The sequence below is a fragment of the Dermacentor andersoni genome, chromosome 10 (assembly GCF_023375885.2).
Source record: "Dermacentor andersoni chromosome 10, qqDerAnde1_hic_scaffold, whole genome shotgun sequence".
Taxonomy (NCBI): domain Eukaryota; kingdom Metazoa; phylum Arthropoda; class Arachnida; order Ixodida; family Ixodidae; genus Dermacentor; species Dermacentor andersoni.
In genome coordinates, this window is record NC_092823.1 from 130,475,441 (window position 1) to 130,496,266 (window position 20,826).

General features: G+C 48.1%; 1 protein-coding gene across 5 annotated transcripts in view; it reads right to left on the bottom strand.

Moving 5' to 3' along the window:
• LOC126545058 (uncharacterized) overlaps positions 1-18,136 on the bottom strand; it is an 86,313-nt gene extending 68,177 nt beyond the window's left edge. For all 5 annotated transcript variants that reach the window (XM_072285066.1, XM_072285064.1, XM_072285067.1 and 2 more), the window contains exon 1: positions 17,945-18,136. In XM_072285066.1, coding sequence (XP_072141167.1) covers positions 17,945-17,956 — 12 coding nt within the window. In that variant the 5' untranslated portion in view covers positions 17,957-18,136. The remainder of the gene's footprint in view (positions 1-17,944) is intronic.
• Positions 18,137-20,826: the final 2,690 nt, after the last annotated feature.

Consider the following 20,826-nt stretch of genomic DNA (forward strand, 5'->3'; position numbering starts at 1 on the left):
AACGACGCTGTGAATAATGACCCAAGCCAACTGGTCTTTGCTGCGCGCAATTCGTACGCGAACTTCACGCAACGCAACCACGACCCTCTGCTGCCAAGCGAGGGGCGTTGACAAAGAGCTAGACAGCGGGGCGTCCGGGTCAGGTTATTGTTACTAGGACGTTCACTCTCGCGTTCCTTTCAGCCGCTAACGTACACTGGTTGGACGACAAACGCAACCAGCGAACGACCGACGTGCGAAAGCGCATCGTTGTGATGGGACAACAAAGCAAGGTGTGTCACTTGGCCACCGTATTCGGTGAACGAAAGGAAGACACGTGAGAGGTCGCGGATCTCGGAAGCAGCGGAGCGCAGCCGACCGTGTACTTTCACCATCGTGCAAGGGAGCCGACCACGTATGTTCGTCATCGTATAAGCGTGACGCCTTATCACGAATCACCTTGTAATCCCGTCTCTATACCGTTCGGTCCGGGCCAGCTCAATGTGAACGGCAGGGAAAACAAGCTGCGAAATTGAGCGGGCAGGCGATATTCTACTGAGGCTAAGAAAGAAGTCTTCGAGGTGGACATAGTGCTTTGAACAGGTAATCCTCGGTTTGCTAGGGTGACAGAATCGAGTGCCGATGGAGGGAAGATGCAGTGCAGGATAGTGAAGGGTTGGTTATGAGATCATAAAACGATCAAACGTATCTAGGTTTGATTCGATTGGCACAGGGCTGTACACAGTCTATCTACGAACGATGACGAGGACTATTAGGGCAGAAACATCGCTATATAAAAGCTTGTTTCTTAGAGATCTTATGGCGCAGTGAAACATTGCAGCTTACGAGCAGATTCTTGCACTTCTCATTTTCAAAATTTGTGCTGTCAAACATTTCTTAGACTGCGCATTAAAGCGACGTTATGACGTGGGACTTAATTTTGTCTGGTTTCCACCATCTCTTTTCTTTTTTTTTTTCGTCGTCTTTACGACGTTTTTGCCGCGTCATATCAGCCCCTACTAGTCTGCCCAATTATAAATCTTAAAGAAGTCCTTACTGGCAGCGCCTCACTGATTCATTCGTGCTTTCTTTAACGTCACAACAACGACGCTAGTGCTACGAAAGACGTCCTTGTGGAGGGCTCCGGAATAATTTCGATCACTTGGAGTTGTTCAACGTGCACCTAAATTTAAGTGCACGAGCTTCTTCTTTTTTTTTTATTTCCTCACCATCGAAACGGAGGCACAGCGAAACCGCGGTTACATGCTCAGCAGTAGTATACGCCATCACCATTGAGCCACCATAGCGGCTATGTAGCAAAGTGTTTCCTAAAAAAAACTTACTAGAGCACACAGAGACGGAGTCAGGCTTCCCATCATGATGGTTAGTACGTGGATTTGTCTAATCTTCGTAATTCGGTCTTCAAACGTTGTTGTGGCATTATTTATTGCAATTTATCATTCTAAACTTCCAGAGCGTCCTTTATAGTACTTCAAACGCAGTAAGGCAATTAGCTTCTGCCCCATGGGCGTGATCACTGCGAATTGTGGCATTCATAGCGCAATAAGGTTGTTGGAAACAATCAATTTTGCAAAGTTACAAACCTATTTGAAGCCAGAAGGACCAACGTCCAGGCAAATCCACGTACTAGCTAGCCATCGTTATCGTGCTGACCGAACCGCCACATACAGGATGTTTCGGACTCAAATGTTTTCACCATGTATCGGTTGCGTTCGTTGTCTCCGGACATACGGATGCACCTCACGCCTGGGTTACCACGACGTGAACAGATCATGCTCTACCGTCTGTGGCTAGGCGTTGCCTTTACGAACTCATATGCTTTCCTCATTAGAATGGCCAACAGCCCCACGTGCGACACATGCAAAATCGACGAGACGCTCGCACATATTATCTGTGTCTGCCCGCGACATAGTGCTCAGAGACAAGTGATGTGCAGAGTACTGGACCGGTTGGACAATCGTCCACTATCAGAACTAAAAGCTTTAGGCCAATGCTCAGAAAGAACAACCGCGTTGAACGCCTTACTCGCGTTATTAAGGTTCCTGCGGTCTACGGGGCTTCACGACAGACTCTAAGGATGCCGCCCCCTACCGCTCTGTAGTGTACGCGCTTTGTTCGTGCTTGTCTCCCTTTCTTTCTATCCCCTCCTTCCACTCTGTTTCTCTTTTTATCCCCCTTAACCCTTCTTCCTGTGCAGGGTAGCCAACCGGAACTACCTCTGGTTAACCTCCCTGCCTTTCTCTACATTATTTTTTCTCTCTCTCTCTCTCTCAGCGAACACTTTCAAAGCTTTTTAAGGGTTGGCTGCGGCAGATAGCTCAATTCTAGTTTATGAGCCGGTCTCCTGGATGCGGCGGACACTAGCTGCACAAAAAATTGGAATGCGAAATCGAATAATTAACAAAAACGGACTAATTAACTTTTTAGCTAATTATCTTATGACCCACATTGCAATTTACAAATTCTAGCAGTGGACTTCGCAAGGCGGACCCGCTTGGAACGAATTCTCAGGACTACACCAGTTTCGAGATATAAATTGCCAAACTTTGCGGAGAAATGCATTGGTGTTCAGTTACTTGTGTGGTTCATTGCATGAAACGACGTATTCTTAACAAATTAACTGGAACGCCAATGCATTTCTCCGAAAAATTTGGGAATTTACATATCGAAACTGGTGTCATCTTGAAAATTCGTTCCAAGTGAATCCGCTTTGCGAATTCCACGGCTATAATTTGTAAATTGCAATATGGGTCATAAGATAATTAGCTTAAAAGTTAATTAGTGAATTCTTGTTAATGCGTCGATTCTGCATCTCAATTTTTTGTGCAAGTTGTGTCCGCCGCTTCGAGTACACCAGCTCATGAACTAGAACGGTGATATCTGCCACAGGCAACTTCTAAGGATTTTTGAAAGTTCGCTGAAACACCCTGTATATATTTGCACCTCCCGTATAGATACTACAGCACCAGAGTTCCCTCCGGTCACTTCTTATTTTTTTTTTTTGGGGGGGGGGGGGGGGGAGAGGTGTGAACTCTACGGCATACGTATACCGCCCGACTGCCGGCTTACCTCAACTCTGAAGCTGCAGTCGCGCACGAACCACTCGCACTCGTACATCCTTCCGTACACGGCCCAACTGCAGAAGCCGCTGCAAGTGCGGCGCGCCGCCTTTTATAAGGCGCGAGAAGAGCCGCAGTCGGGGGTCCCCGGTCGGGGGCGAAGACTCCAATCAGCGACGCGAGCCACACTTGGCCCCTCACGGACACGCGATACAAAACAAGGGGCGGCTGCCCGGCGCGTCTTCAAGGAGCCCCCGATATCTGACGCGCGATGCGAAGCGAGCGCATGTTATACTGCAGCGGTATACAGTCGAGGTGTCCCCGTCGTCACTGTCGTCGCTGCTGACGGGACGAGACGACCCCGCGGGCGGATAGACGGAGCAGTGATGAGATCGCGCGGTAATGAGCACGCGGTCCCCATTGTCTTTGATCGGCGCCGAATCTGGGTCTTGGCCGACGGTCGTCCCCCTCCCCCCTTTTCGCCTATTACCCGTCCCATGTAACGTCGCGGCTCCTGTGAGCAACCTCCCGTGTGCGCAAATTCTGTGCCATTATGTCTTTCACCCCTACATTTATCGTGTTCTTTCTAATACACATGTAGCCGCAGTGAACATTAATTGCGATGATCATTGTGGCGATGACAAGAGCCCTGATGCTCATTGCGCGGCTGGAAATCCCTCGTCATCCCCGAACCTGTGTCACGAGACCATTGATCGGACTGATCCCTGTTGGTTTTGCCAGCTGCTTCTCTCGCGGACGAATTGCGCAGTAGTTCGTTCACGTGGGTGCGGGCCCGGGGTCCGTATAACGAATGGTGCTTTGATCCAGAGCTTGCCCTTATATGGTGCCTTTGGGGCGTGCTCCCGTCGTAATAGCGATCGGCGTCGTAATAAGACGATCGCCTGCGCGTCGTGTATAGACTTGCAAGCAGGTGTGAATTTGTGAGTGATTCGAGGGAAGTAGCGGTAGAAATTATTTTGTTCGTTTCTGTCAGCGCTCAAGTGCCTCAAGTGCTGAAGTGCCGGGGTCGGCGATCCAGGCCGCCCCATCTGGAATTGTCAGTGGCACTTACGCACAGGAATTCAAGGAAGGGACGTTTGTATTCAACCAAACAGCTGTCCAAGTAAAGCGAGTGGAAGAGCCGAAAGAAGCTTTACCTTTTTGCACAAGGATGAACTTGCAAAGCTTTTTGTTTACATAACTGCTGTTTGCCACTGGCTTCGCCAATAACATGTCAGGCATCACGATTTGTTGGCCTTTGCTCTTACGAACGCTTCTAGAGCAAGTCCTTTCTTCTGAATGCGGGTCCTGATTTAGCCCCCCCCCCCCCATGTAGACGTTTCGTGTTCCTCCAAATACGCTCCAACCAGAAGGCACTTGGTGCGGCACTAGCGTGGCGCCACGAATGCAATAGAATGTGACGCCGGGCCGGTGTCAGCAGGCACTGCCGCCAGCTACGTTGACTTAATATGTTCCGTCGTTTTTTGTTCGTTTGTTTGCTTGTTTTGCGTTGCCGAAATAAAATAACAAGTGAAACCGAATCTGATCAAGCACGCTGCGTTTTCGGGTGCACGAACGGTTGCTGAAACATGACTGAGGCCGGCTAGGCCATCCACATCAATCGTTTATCATCGCGGCCTCACATGATGGAGCGGCGGAAAGACTGGATATGCGTGGTCTGTAGGCAACAGTACGTACAGTGCTCGGCAATTGAGACGCGATACTCGAAGCGCATAGTCGCTGGCGCTTTTTGAGATGACTGTAAGCGCTGGTGACACCGAACTGATGCATCGTGGTGTACAGTAAAAGCGACAACCTTTGTGACGCATGGTGACTGCATTTGGTCTCACGGCGATCACCTATATAGTACTCACCTGTGGCGCAAGAAAGAAAGGAAATGGTGGCAGCTATGCGCTCCCAATATTGCGTTTCAATCGCCGAGCATTGTACATTTCCGACACCGCTTTGCTATCGCGTAGTAGTTCTGGCATTGATAAAGGAGCCGTTCATACGCAAAAGCTTCGTGTCCCGTGAAAATTGCCTGTCTTCACCTCCGCAGCTGTAAAGGCTCTGAGCTTGGGCTACGCGCAGGCGAACACTCAGATTCGTAGTCGCCCTTTTGCCGTCTTAGCGCATCACTCTTCTTTTCGGGGTACATTTTCCTTCCTCGGGCTTCCCAACTCTAGTTGCGTCCGGCACATGGCTGTCTGCTGCGCATCGACGGCTAACGCAAACGCACCGGTGTTTTGCCACCTGGCGCCATCGACGGCTCTCGTCGCGCTATAAGCTCTGTGAAATGGACCATGACTGAAGATTGGGCTTGCTTATAAGACATTAAAAATGACGAAGCATTGAAATGGACAATGACTGAAGATTGGGCTTGCTTATAAGACATTAAAAATGACGAAGCATTGCAAAGACAAAATTACTTACAATGGACCTGAGAACAGGAACTTAAATTAAATTGTGGGGTTTTACGTGCCAAAACCACTTTCTGATTATGAGGCACGCCGTAGTGGAGGACTCCGAAACTTTTGACCACCTGGGATTCTTTAACGTGCACCTAAATCTAAGCACACGGGTGTTTTCGCATTTCGCCCCCAGAACGGGAACTTGCCGACACGTGTGTGATCGGCGAAGCAGCTCAATAAACAAATAAGTTAGACGTACGACACCGTTTTCCTTTTTCTTTCTTTTTTGTCCATAATTTGAGAGAGCAGCTCCTGGGCGCCCGTTCCTGCGTTGAGCGTCGGCGTAAGCGAGTAAACGAGCACAGCGAAGGATGAAAGAGCGAACGCGCAGCGGCGGATGAAAGACGGCAGTAGAATAGCGCGCCGTCGTCTGTTCACCGATGACGTGCGGAGAGCGCGTCCACTGATATCACATATGGAAACAAAGCACTGCATTAGCGGAGGTCTGTCTGCGGCGACTGCTGTGAATCGCGCCTACGCGTCACCCACTTGCTGCCTCTCGCGATCTCCCGATGAGCGAGGTATAGTCGGGCCACACTTCGCTCCATTTGCAATGCACCCCACGAGACACATTGTCCGCGCCAGCCAATGTATCGCGAAATGCAAACACCTATATATTTCGCATTAGGGTGTATCGTAATCGTCGGTGAATTTTTTACTCCGGAAAGAAATGGTACAACCTGGGTCGAACCCGAAGGCGGTACGACGTCTCGCAGCGTCTTCGTAGCATTCTGCTACGTGGTAATGACTGGGGGATGAGAGTCGACCCCGAAGGCGGGGGTGCAGTTTAACACAACGTCCCAAAGCATTATCTGCCCCGAGGCGAGAATGGGACAAACTGACGCGCTCCCGCTCGTGACGCAAGGAAGAAAGTCATTCAAGCACACACGACTGCTTGGTTATACGGGTCATACCGTTCTAGAGGCGTTCGTTGTAGAAGTGCTCGAATGCAGCTGGCGTCGGCGCGAGAGAAGCATGCACACGGTTCGACCCAACCATGCATGCAGGAACTGGTATGGCCAGGTACATTGTCATTAATTCTGTGAAGCGGCCGAATGGAAGCTATAGTGCCCTCGAGTGCTTCGTTATACGGGTAATTCCGTTCTAGAGGCGTTTGTTGTAAAGGTGCTCGACTGCAGCTGGCGTCGGCACGAGAGAAGCGTGTGCGTACTGTTCGATCCTACAGCGACCGGCTCTAGACCCAGAAGTGTTATTGGAGGCCAATAATACACGAACAAGCCTACGTGTTATCGCTCATATCCACTGTAGTCGCTCTGGTAATATTTGCAGTCTTCTTACAAATACTTCTTCATTGTATGATTAACGAGAAAATCAGAACAGGCTTCATAAACCGCTTCAGTAGCAGCGAAAGCCTTTTAGCTCAATATTTCCCATGCAAAGCCCTTAAAGAGCACAAACGCGATGTTAAAGGTCATATTTGGCAAGAACGCGCTTTTTTGAGAGCCTGAAAAAAACCACAACTTCGACGCCGACCCCAATTTGCAAGAAAAATTCGCATTACGTGAGTGTCCCCGTGTATAGGTGTCACGTTCTTGTGATACTAGCAGTGACCAAAGATGACGTCAAAAAGGTTTATTGAAGAACGGCCGATGCCCGCTGGCCCCTGGGGCACGTACCCAGAGGCACGCATCCAGGTTCCACATCCAACGTTTCGACAAGTCCGCTTGTCGAAACGTTGGCTCCAGTTTTTACCTTGTTGTTTTGCTTATCGTCTTGAATTTACATCTCCCGCTTCCCCCGTGTTCCTCCTGGATACCAACGGTACGTATTTTACGCATTTTTCATACATCGTCCGTAATTATTGTTTGCTCTTCCCCTATTTACATGATTAACTGGTGCTTCACGTCTTAGCTAACCACGGTGCACTCCACCACTGTTGGCGGAGTGCATCTGCATCGCAATTTACACTAATTTTCTGCTTTATATATTACATGGTGCCATGAATGTGGCCTGCTTCGTACAAGTGCGACCTTTCTCAAAAGCAGACACAGGAAAATGCCGTTTTCCGGTACCTCAAGCCTTAAAACCCGCAGTGCGAATTCACTGGATGCACCGTGATCGCCTTCGTCCCATCGTCTGCTTCGCATGCCAGTGCTCTAACTTCTGGGGCAGGGTTTGGGTACGGGTTAGTTAGTATTCCATTGTAGACATCACTTACAGCGCGTACATATAGACAGAAGGACCGATTGAGGTCCCTCTGCCTGCGCACGCCCTGTAAGTGACGTTTACTCTAACTTCTGCCGTTCGCGGCGCTGCCGTTCGCGGCCGCCCGGTGCCTATAGAAAAGCCCTGCACTTGATCCACAGCTGTAGTCGCGTTGGCAGAGCAAGCAACGTATATGCTATGGCTGGCCGGCGCAAATCAACGGCCAGTATGTAAGCCAGTTGCGTCTCGCGCTTGGCCACGTTCCGAACTGGGTCTTGGCCGCGGGTCTGCCCAAAGCAACGAGCAAATAATTGGAAGCGGAGGGAGGGGGGAGAGCTTCCGTTGCGCACGGCTTTCCATCCATCGCCCAGCGGGCAACAACCTGCACGCCTGCGTGTGCAGCAACAGCGCAGCATGCATCCAGGTCGCGGGTTTCACGGGTCACCGCCGGGAAAGCGAGAGGAGAGGGCGGGAAAGGGTGAAGCGGCCCCCGCGCCTATACATGAATTGATCGCGCATGGACGTGACTTGAAGTTCGCCGGTCACAAGGGGCTTATGCGTATCACGTTCACTGCGTGCACGCCGAAGGCTGTGGGTGTGCGGCAGGTCCAGCTGTCCGGCGTGTTGCCGCGTTTTGGTTGGGATCGGGCGTTAAAACGGGCAGTGGAGGGGGCTCGCCGGTGGTCCTATTAGCGCGTTTAGGTGTTTGTTTATTCGTGTCTTACAGGCCGCGGCGGTTAAGGGCACTACAGCCCAGTTTCGTGACGTCCGTCGCAGGTATCGCAATCGCGTTTATTTTAATCACGTCTGACGTAATCGTGTCTTCACAGTTTCCGCGTAACAGAATTCCGTTTTCGGGTATATTCAAGTTAAACTCCAACGCTATCATATCTGTAGGTTGTGTTCGGGTCGTACATTGCGATTTTTCGTCACAGTTTACTTTGAGGAATTCAATTAGTTCAGTAACGCCTCTGCGCCTCGCGGAGGGCCTGCGTGGTTGTGGTTCGGGATCACTTTTCGCCAAGTGACGCCCGACGCCGACATCGGATATATTGTGATACGGGGCCCTTAACGCGTTAAAAGCGGTTTCCATCCAGGCATAGCTCTCGGAAATGCTATTTATGTGAGCCTTAACTTCAAGTCGCCGTAGGCCATCATGATGTCGTCATCGCACCGCCACTGTCATCGTGCCTGTAGATCGTTGTCGGTGTCGTCGTAGGTCTGCTGCCGCAGTAATCGTGCCGCCATCGTGTGGCCGTGGTCATTACCGTCATCTGCTATGCCGTCACATTGTTGTGTTGCCATCGTCATTATTATACTTGTCGTCAGGTCAGCTCCTGCTTTAGGTGCATGCCACTATAAAGAATATTCTCTAAGTACCCTCACATATTTATTTATTTAGTTTGTGTGATTTTGCTGGTCTAAGTTCCACTCATGCTGGCATCGTACGGTTTATTTGTTTTGTTATTTTTATTATGCATTGCACTGTTTGTGGATAGGAAATGAAGTCGCCGTAAGCTTTCCCATGTCCATAGGTCGGAGTCAAATGCGCACTTAGAATCAAACTATTTTTTTAATTTTTTTGTGTGGCATTTCTGGAGTAAGTGGGCTATTAAATAAAAAAGGAGGGAATCGATTCACTATTCCAATTTATTTATGGAACGTAAGTTTCGTATCCTTTTACATGTTTGTTTCAAGTATCTATCTATCTATCTATCTATCTATCTATCTATCTATCTATCTATCTATCTATCTATCTATCTATCTATCTATCTATCTATCTATCCATCTATCCATCTATCCATCTATCTATCTATCTATCTATCTATCTATCTATCTATCTATCTATCTATCTATCATCTATCTATCTATCTATCTATCTATCTATCTATCTATCTATCTATCTATCTATCTATCTATCTATCTATCTAACCCTCTATCCACCCATCCATCTTTCCACCATCCATTCCTTGAATTTTTTATTTTATTATTCTACGTCGGACAGGTAGTTATTAGGTCAAATTGGGAAGAAATCACGGTTACCAGTGAATGTGCGCTGACGCCATCGGAGGCGACAATATAACTTATCAAACTAGATGCAAAAAAGGGAGCGAGAAATAGAGATTAGATACAGCCCACTTTAGTGAGACGTGGGCGCCGTGTCTTCTCGAACCCTCGAGCAAAGCTGCAACGACGGGCGCCTGTTATTGGTAACGCTATACTATAGACACGAGTGGGGGCGCCATACGGCTATAGGAGAGTCCATGACCCACATACGCGAAGGCATGTTCTCTCTTTACAGATTACCGAGTTACCGGAGGTCGTGGACGGTAGATGATGATCATCATGATGGATAGATGGATGAATGTATGCGACGATCGTCCCCTAGCTTTGAAACGCGGTGGTGGGCTGCGCCACCAAGCTCTTTTTCTTATTTTTCCTAATTTCCTATCTATTTTCTGTTTAATGATGACGTCACAAGCTGGTAGAGACACCTTGTGACAATTTGGCCAACTACGGTGCACTTGAAACATTTTTCGTCTTGTGTGTCTGTTCAGTTGAAGAAAAATCCCAAAAGGAATGCACGTTAACCGTCACGTCGCTACCGAAGCTTTACGCCAGCAGTTTCCTTAAGTGTAATATAGTGCGTCAATTCTGTATTGGCTTTGTGTGTCCTCATTTTCAAACTCTGCGTCACAAGATGTCGCTATCAGCGCTGTTGTGCATTACACCACTCCGATAACCCGGTGCTCCACCAAATGGCAATACCTTTACGGACAAGTTGAAACTCCATATTGTGCCGTCGCGCGCATTCCCGGCTGTTGCACAATTAAGCAGACAGCGGCTTCGGATTGACTGCTGATCATGGCACGTCTTCTCCAATTACGCCCCTCCAGGGGCCAGCATGCGCTGTCGGGCGAAAAGCGTCTTCTTTTTTCAATCCGCGCTGGAAGGCACGCGAAGGCCGAGTTATACTGACGCACGTACACAACGGGGCATGTCGCACAAACGACACCCTTTGACGACTCAACTCTGCCCGGACGCAACGGAGAACCGGGCGTGTCCCGTTGCCTGTCATCCCGGCTTCAGCCAAGACAAGTCGCGGCTCTGTGTCGCGTCTCGTTTGCAAGACCGCGCCGCGCCTCCTTTGTTTTGCGAGCGAGAGCGCGTTGTCTCTTCCCCGTCGTTGCGCCGTGCGGTTCGAGAGTGTTTACACATGTCTCGGATGAACAGCGGGAGTGCGGCGTCCCTCGAGGATGGAACGCCGTGCGGTACACGTGTGCCTGTTCACAAGTGCGGTCGGTTTCCTGCTTTTTGCCGCGAGAGCTACCGTGCGTTCCAAGGTCGCCGAACGCGGTCAACTAACTAGTTTTCGATTTAAAGCGACACTGAACAGAAACGCTAAATCAGTTTAGATTAATAAAGCGTTGTTTCAGAATTTAACTTTCATTAATTTCTCGGTAATAGGTTGATTATTAAATGAGCAAATGAAAGTCATTGTGTTATTTTATTTTTTTTAATTTCGCGCCGGGACTCCGCAACGTCACTGTGACGTCAGGGATTTCAAAGTATCTTTGTTCTCGTATTTTGGCCGTTTTCGCTCAGTAAACATAATGAAACTTGCTAAGTTCAGACTATGGCTCTTTTAGAATGCAATATACTTTATCTCTGCCGATAAATAGTTAACTACAGTTGATGAGAATGGGAGCATGATCCTCCCTACCATGTGCCCCGTAACGTCAATATTCATGACATCGCGAAGGCTGGTACGAGAATTTTAAGGTGGCGTCGCCACCCATCGTTTATTTCTTCGTCTTTTCTCGCATAACAGGTATCTTCTCGTGGTAAGAGTCCTTTCTGGTATATTATATGAACGATTTCCTAAAACAGGTCAACTAGTTTTTTTTTAGCCTCTCTTTGACAATTGCACGTTTGTTGTTTTGATTATTAAATGATGAGTAGTGCGAAAATGGTCCACCTAAGGGCCCACTATGCATGAAATGCAAGGAGTGCATGAAATTAACAATACAAAAAAAGAAGGAAGGTAAAATAGCGGAGAATAGAGTATCACTTAACTACAACGTAACTTGCTGTATCGATAAGTAGTAAGTCTACGCCACTTCATATCTTTCCAAACAACAAAGAGGAGTCAGATTCATTCTCAATCAAATGGGGAAACGCTTGTACCATTACCTTCAGGGTGGAGTAGCTGAGACAATGGCATATGCATTGGCACATCTTGCATTTGAAACAAACTTCGCCTTAGGAGTGAAAATTAGGCGAGTCAGCGAACATATCTCATTGACACGTGTACTTGTTTATCCTTATCGGCTGACCGCGTTTCACTGCCTAACAAATGTTATCGCACAGCGCAGGACGCGCTTGCACGTATCGGAAGTTTCGCGAAAGTTATCGATGGTCCTATCCGCTGTCTGTTGTCGAGATAAACGAGGGCGCCCGGGGTTGAAAGCGACCACTGTATTCGCATTCACATCTATAAGCGAAACAGACGTTGATGCCTCCTCTGTATCTGCACCTCGCTAGCAGTTTAACTTCATTTAGAAAAGCGACGAATCATTTCTTCTTGCTGGGTTTCACTGCGTGCGCGTGTGTTATCGAATTTTTCAGATGTTTCGAAATTTCGAGTTTCCGACGTCGTGCATCCGAAAAAGGAAAAAAAAATACAATTGCGAGGAGTTCAATTTTCTCGCTTCCATTTTTGGACTACCTTAACCTAACGCACAGCCCAAGCTCAATCAATCTCGGGGCAGCGTTCCTGCTTAATACTCGTGGGACACCGATGCTAAAGGGTCATTAATCTGATTTTATTATAGATAGAGTCACGCTATATATCCATGCCGTGAAGACCGAAATGTTCGCTGCAGATTCCGCCCGTAGAAAGTGTACGCCTGAACAGGAGTCGTCCTGGGCTGACCCCGGGCAGTTAGTCCAACGAGTCCATGCGTCGCCCTGCACACCGTGTTCCGTCCACACCCATTGCAGATGGGGCTGCGGCGGTCGGCGAAACGTGAGCATTGCGGGGACGAATCACGTCCCAAAGACGCGTCCCTCGTCCGCGGGGCGGCGTCACGATCGAAGGTCGGCCCGATCGAGGCAGCCAGCGCACGTACTGGTGAACAGGCCTCGGAGCAAGCGCTCGTGTATCTGCGTGTGCGTTGGTGCGTGCTTACGAGAGCTTGCGTATATGTGTTTGTGTGTTTGGGCTGTTGGGTCCGTGGTCGTGACTGGGCGCCTACACGGTCGACGTCAAAGCGAGCGCCGTTATTCCGTGCCGGCCGGATGCCATACGTGCGTATAAGCGTCCCTTTGAGGCTCGCCACGCGGTTTTGTGTGCGTCGTCCTCGGCTTTGACGATTTGTGGCCGGAAAGAATAGAAAAAAAAAAGGGAGGAGAATGGAACCAGACTGCATGTCCGCGTGCATAAGTTATTCCTTGTTCGTGTGCGGATGTCGCCTTGAGTCCTTGCTCCTTGTATACAACGGTGGATAAAAGCTGTGCCGTGTGCAAGCTGTGTTGCAAGTTCACCTAGTCTCATCCATTAGTATAACTCTCCGTTACGGCTGTCGCGGCTCAAATTGCTTTTAAAATATGACAACCATTCCACTCTGCAGGTGAAGATGGAATGGCAGCGAAAGCTGATGACAGTCGAAGCTCTCAAACGAAAAGCAAAGTGCCTTCGCTGCCATTCCATCTTCACAGAGTGGAATGGTTCTCATTTCTTGCGTTGCGAGTCTGGCGTCGTTGCTCGTTCGGAAGTGCCCGGGCTCACGATTGTCGTTTTCGTTCAGCATTGCGGGAACGTCCTTCGTCGGTGGTCGTTTCGCGCCGGCGCCGTTTACATTCTCGTTGCTGCTCCCTCCGGCGCTCCACGTACGCATGTTGCTCTTCGGGTGTATGAACTATACGTATTCGCCCCAATGATAACGCAACTGTTTTTAGCGCCGATAGCTCTCCTGCTTATGTACTGCGATAACCTTGACGTCACGCTGTTGTTCACGGCGAGCGTTCTAATCTTTTCCGCATTTTGACATCTGCGCCGCCGCACTGTACCCCGTATGGGTTTGCTAGTAATCGCTAAGTCCATTTCTGTTGCCGGACGCCGAAAAAACTACGGAAGGTTAGTCATATACAGCTTTTGCTGTAACAATATTTCAGAAATTACTTGAAGATAAAACATAGATACGTCTTATATGACAACATATAGTTATTTTTAATATTTACGGCCGGTATTTATTTTTGCCATTAAAATCGATTGTTTGACGACATAGCGTATAGTCGGGAGGAAGCGTGTTGAACGAAACAGCGGAAAACGCCATCAAACAAAGTGCAGGTTACAGAGTATTGAGACGCTTCGTGAACAAGGCTTCCGTGCGGAAGCCGAAACGCCTTAAAAGTTTTTAACCTATCTTTTTTTGGTCGGCGTTGTCGTTCTTCCTTTTGTTCAACATATTTTTGCCAATTCATGCATACTTTTTTTGCGTTCGTCATATTGGCGCATTCTAGACGGAGGGAACCTGCAGTAGCAGCAGTTGCAAAGGAAACGGGTGCATTATAGGGTGCTTCAATGGGCGCGCCTACGGGTGCAGTCACTGTAGCGACGCCTGGCGGAGATGGAGTGAGCTTCAAGAATGCAAGATTGAAGCAAGGTAGAAGATTTAGCCGCGCCGTAGCTGCGTGCGGGGTGGCAACGGGGGGCGACGCAACTACGCAAGGTTGGCATAACGTAACGATTATTTTCGCCTTAAATCTATTCCTCTATTACCGTTCACAGCTCTCGGCCTACCAAACCTAGCTGCCGATGACGTAGGAGTGCCGCTCGCACCAATGACGAAGCACAAAAAAGGAAAATAATTGGAATAGGATCGTCGCATCATCGCGGCCCAGGTCTCCTTCGAAAAGCGAGTTAAACAATTCGGTTGTCTTCCGTGCAAGAAAACATCACGTGCACAGCGGTGCGATCAGATTACCATCAATTTGCGGCCCCTAACTATAGCTGCTAAGGTTGGGGCTAGTCGATTGTACGTGGCGAATGATTGCAGCGCGCCACTGTGAAATAAGACACTCGGACATGAAGAACATACGCGATTGATTGATTTGGTTTTCCTCCTACGATGGCACGTATGCAGTGCCATCTTCGTCTTTTCTTTGTGCCCGAGTGTCTTATTTCACGGTGGCGCGCTGCAATCACTCAGCCTAACTAATACGTCCCTTTATATAAGATTCTTATATAAAGAACCGCGCAAAACGCATGTCAGAATGCGTGACGAAACGCATCTGCGCTGTTAAAGCAATTTTTTTCTTGTAACTGATAGCGGAGGCATCCACGGTTCGTGCCAGTCTGCGGACTGTTGTGGCAAAGGAAACGAACAAACAAGGCAGAGAGCGTTTCGAACAGGAAAAAACTTTTAAAGTGCGGCTTGATTGATGCGGACGTGTTTAACGTACTGGTTGAAACAGGTTAGAAGTTTCGTCAGAAAGATGGTTGTGTCGAGTAGAAAAATGAGAAGCAGGCAATTAGAAGTCTGGGGATGCTTAGGCAACCGAGGCACAAGTTACTGGCACATACCTCTGAAGTGCGCGTCAGAAGAATGCAACTTCCTTACGGCTTCATCTCGGATGCAAGTTCTAGGTTTCAGGCAGTTGAATCCAGCGGCATAACCAGAAAGGAGGTGAGGAGGGGCAAAGGGGGTGGTGTCAAAACGTGTGATAACACCTACCTGCCCACCATCCCCCTCACCCTTCCTCTGTCAAGTGCTAACCATCTCTCTGCTACCCGTCCCCCTCCCCCCCCCCCCAAAAAAAAAATATATACTAGAAAAAAATACTACGACACTGGATTCAGCACTCTGGGAATGACTATCTCCATACTGCTGTCGTCCCGACAATTTGATCCGAGTGGATAGCCTTGCAAACTAACGGGCTACAATTACGAAATTGCAATATGTGCCGTAAAGTATTTAGTCAAAGGCTCAATTAGCGTAATTTTGTTATATTACTTGGTTGCGCATTTTCATTTCTCGTGGAAGTAACGTCCGCCTCTTCGAGTAAACCAGTTCAAGGATTAAATTTTATGTGCGATAGAAGATATTAAAAAATACGTGCAATATAAAAACAACAATAAGTTTAAAGGAATAATAAAGAAAGTTCGATAGTTTATAGGTCTTACTGGGCAGCGTCATTTCAACCAATACCAAGACACGTTAAGTCACGACGTCAAAGAAAGAAAAAAGGAAAGAAATTGCTTGTGCACCTATCTTCCTTCGCATCATGAATTTAGCAACGATTTTAGGTCCAAAGTTTAGCAAAACGTGATACACGCCGTACTCGCACATTAAAAAGTAGCATGCTCGAACGCCGCCGTGGAGATTACGCGTAACGCTGTCATTGTTAAAGCCTCACGCTATCTGTTATCGCTTAGTTTTTTCAAGAGCTAGAGGTCGACTCTGATACTGCGGCTCTATCTCTCGGTGCTGCCGTTCATCGTAATCGCTGTGAAATACGCAACGCGTATGGGAGCGTCGCTGCTACGGGCATCTTTTAGTCCACGTGTTTTATACGGTAGCCACATGGCCTTTTATAAAAAAAATTTTGTATACACTTTTTTTTTACATTCCTGCCCCACTTGGAACCTGGCACGTCCTAGCATAGGCCGACGCTTTCATGCATATATTGTTGGAAAGAAACAGCATGCCATCGTGCACCATTCGCTTAAATATAAGTATGTCCAGTTGATGTTCCGCGACAACTTCGAGTGCCTAGATACACCAGCTTCGGCAAACGCAGGTAGTAGTAAGTAAAAATGAAGAAAGTGTTCGTATCTGTACGCCCTTCGTGCCCTAGATGAGCTGCATTGCAGGAGTCGACGTGTCACGTCGGCGGGACGTGATGACATTCAGCACTCTCTGACGATTTAACCGCCGCGATATATTGTATAGTAAATGTGCGTTGCGCTGCTGACCTCGAAGTTACGGCGTCGGCTGCAGCCGCATTTCTATGGCGGAGAAATGCAAAAGCGCTCGCGTACTTGAATTTAGATGCCCCGCGTGTTCAAAATTAATCCGAAGCCCCCTTCCCCCCCCCCACCACCCCCAATATGGCGTGCCCTATAATCAGATGGTGGTTTTGCCACCTAACAGCCCAGAATTTGATTTGTTATCAATGTGTTTAAGCACATGAATGCAGGCGCAAATCAACCAAGAGCCAATTCTTCCAAATCCAACTAAATGTTTCCCTGAGTTCATGCTCTGGAACTATACAGTACGTAAAGCGCTGCCTAAGAGATGGAAAATTATCGAAACTTAAAGAAAGCTAACTTAGGGCTTCAAGTTCATACAGAGCCAGTAGAAAACCATGGGGGTCCGTCAGGACCACTCTGCTATCATTTGGGGCAGTTGGTTGTTCGAGAGTATTCCTGTTCTAGAACTTTCACTTTTGCAGACGACGGGCAATGTGCGTGCCGTCTGAATGTTTTGAACCCCGCTACGTATTCTTATTGCGGAAATTTCGTTGTTTTTTTTTGCCCTCGAAGCTGTAAATGGCTTTATGTTGAAGCCAAACATCAGATAGAAGCCGCGAAAGCTGAACGAAAGTGACAGGTGTGACCTACTTCCTTGCACCGCGAACGCACACAGTATCCTTCCGCAACGATCCGTGAAAAGGAGGTCCTTTATTCAGGCTATAAATTACTAAAAAGGGTCTGCTTTAGCGACCGATCTGGATGTTGCAGTTGATGCATGGAAAGTGCGTTGATTTCACCTCCAAGGTCACAGTGTTATGTAGAAATTTCAACCATTGCACGGTATTTCTTCCAATATCGCGCGTCGATACAGTATCCTTCCGCAGTGAAATTAGCTATCATCTCTTTAGGCCGACAGCGTCATCTACTTTCTTTTAGACAAAGCCGGACATTCGGCACAGCTGCGTTAATCTTCATGTTTAATAACTTCCCTGGGGTCCGAAATTTCAAAATCACGCAACGGTGCTCCGACCATTATATGCATAATATGTTGCGGGACATGTTTTCGAGCGGGGGAAAAAAATCGATGAGGCAGCGGAATTCCGGCGCAAACTTCTGGTGTACCTCTTACAGACAGAAGGCTGATTCGACTGTTAGCTCTTAAAATTTGGACGCGGGAGATAGCCGCAGTTTCGACTATTTGTTCTAGAGGGGCGCGGTTGAGCAACTATGATACGTTAGTTGGCAAATCAGCGGCCACTTGGACTCACCTTGACGACCATGGCGCCTCTTTGGGTCAAAAAAATAAAACCACGGGTTACACGGACTTGCTTTTGGATGAAAGCGAAAGAAACGCCGCTGCTGCCGCCTCCGTTTGTCTGAGCGCCCCGCGATAACGCAACCTCACCGAAGCCAAGGCAGAGACTGAAGAGCAGACGACGCGAACGAAGCGAAACAAAACGATGGGCGACACCGGTTTTGGGCTGGACGGACGGCGCGGGCGAGACCGCAGGGAGAGAAGTCTTTTCCCCTCGCCCAGGCGTGACCGCCTCATTGGCGCGACGCCAACGTGACGTCACGGCTACGCCTACGTTTTAATTGGGCGTGCGGGGGCAGCGTCCACTTTTCGTGCCGCTTGGATCTCGGTCCCTGTGTGGTGCCCGTTTGAATGTATGACCAGCAAGCCTTGCGCAAGTTAGAGCTACAGACTTTAGAGGCCGATTTCACACGGCTGATCGCTGCGAGTGGGAACCGAACATGATTTGGTTGTCTTATTTATTTATTTATTTATTTTAGTTTGTATTACAGTACTGGAAATCCTCGACTGAGGGTCACAGCAGGGAAGGCAAAACAAACTACCGAAGACCAAACAAAACATAAACCAAAGCTACGAAAGACTATCGGCACATCTGGGGGGGTATTCTGTAAGAGTCCACCTAGTGGACTGTCTATTTCTGCCGCTGCTGATTGGATGCAGCGGTACGAGAGAGGAGGAAACGAGCGTCCCTAGCCAATCAGCAACGGCCGAAATGGACAGTCCACTAGGTGGACTCTTACAGAATACCACCCCAGTATGACATAGCACATTCACGTAAGTACGCATCCCTAGCATAGACTGAGAAACTAAGTTCAGTCCTGATTAACCTCCCTGCCTTTCATTTCTTCTCTCTCTATTTTTCTCTTTGCAGGGATGTTGAAATATTTTTAACCACAACAACAGCGTTTGGAAATTCGTTCCACACTTTAATCAGGCCTGCTGGAAGAATGAGTTGAGTATACGATACGTGTCACTGTGCGCCCTGTACGGCAGAATAACAGAATCGACGTTGGCTTGTGGGTTTCTTTCATCTAAAGCTTGTAGGTAAGTATTTATGCTCATCAGTATTAATTTAGTATTGAGTTAATGGTTGGACTTTTTTTATTAGGTGAAGAGAAACTAGAATACCGACCTCCTTATGGCCTGCTCTGTCTAAAGTAATTAGCCAAGCGGTCAATCGCAAGAAGTTTTGACTTTCGGCCAACAGGTTTACCAGTTCGGCTTTGGCTGGGCTGGCTCCTTACGCAACATCGCTCGGTCCTTGTGAAAGCACCCTTCACTTGTTCAGCAGCTCGTGAAAGAGGTCTACGAAGTGCGAGCTTCCCATCAGATTGGCGCCGATATAGAGTGTATGAGAGCAAACATAGTATGAGGCCAGATATAAAATATTGGCGAGTACGCAAGATGAAACGTATCGGAAGATTAGACATACGTTCTGCACCGTGGCCTTGTCAGCGACCTCAGAGGTACGTCGTTCCTAGAGATGTGGCCGATATACCCCTCACTTCGGTATAGAACAGCGTAGTGCAGTGATAAGTATACCTGTTCTGCGCTAATCAGGTGCTGGATTTACAATGACGTCTGCAGAAGTTAGAAGTACACGTGATTAGAGTATACTAGCGACTGATGATGTGAACCGTGAGCATCGCATGCGTGTGATCGGCTTAATAAATTTGTACATTGACAGGTTGACGGTAGTCTGTATAGGCGAAGTGAAAACACATTCCTCGAGATAAGATCGCGGGTATGAGAACAATTCAATGGAAGTCTTTCACATTTGTTATCGCGTCGATAAGTCTGATTGGTCAACAATGATAGCCGTGGAACACTAACATATATCTGCTTTTCTTTCTGTCCTAATATTCCTTCTGCGCTCTAAATGAAGCATTACTGCGTTATTTCAACTCAGTCCCGCACGCAAGCACCGGATTTCCAGAGCAAGGGCATTACTTACAAATTTGCGATTAAATTAGAGATGACGAAGCGCTGACTACATTCGTTTGCTTTCCGTTTTTGGGTTGGAAGGGGCCATTTGCAAAAGTATTCTGCGCATGCGCGAGACAGGGGTCCCCAACGGAAGGCGTTATATTAGACGGCGCGTCATTGTCTTATAATAAACGGAAATAATTGCCATAGATTGGCGCGAGAGCGATTTTCTTCCTTTTTTTTATTTGGAGACAGCATAACCGACTGACCAGTGTTGTATATAGGCCACGTTATCTCATGAACCGCAACTGACTCAGCCCAACTCAGCTGGTCGAGAAGCGACCAAATATTACCGCTAGCGATAGAGGCGATGTGCCTCGTTTTCCAACCGAATTTTGTAGTTCGGCCGCTGCGCGCAAGAGGGCGCACACTAGTTTGCAGATCGTCCATTGACAATGTGCGCACTTAAACCTGACTAGCATATGCTTACAAATGACGCGCAGTTATGCAGAAGGCCATGAAATTATGGCTGTGCAGAAGGTTATTACGTGATGTTCGTTAAAAAACTTTGAGATTTTCCGCAGGATGCAGCAACGCTGGTTCGCTCTGCCAATGTTCACTAAGAATTCACGCATACACTCTTCACTAAGAAGAGTGTATGGGTGGGAAGCGGGGAGCCGATCACATGGCGTATATATATATATAGTGCTAGCGCATTACAAAAAAGAGAAAGCAGGTATACCGGGACAGTGACGCAGCGTCTCATCATGGTTTTTCGTACCAGACCGAATGCAGTCGGGGTGACGTAGCGTCATGTCGCCCTGTTTGCTCTGCAGAGGCGTAGTGTAGATATCGGAGAACCACACGACATGGAACCACTACCTACCGAAGATGTTATGGAACGAAAGC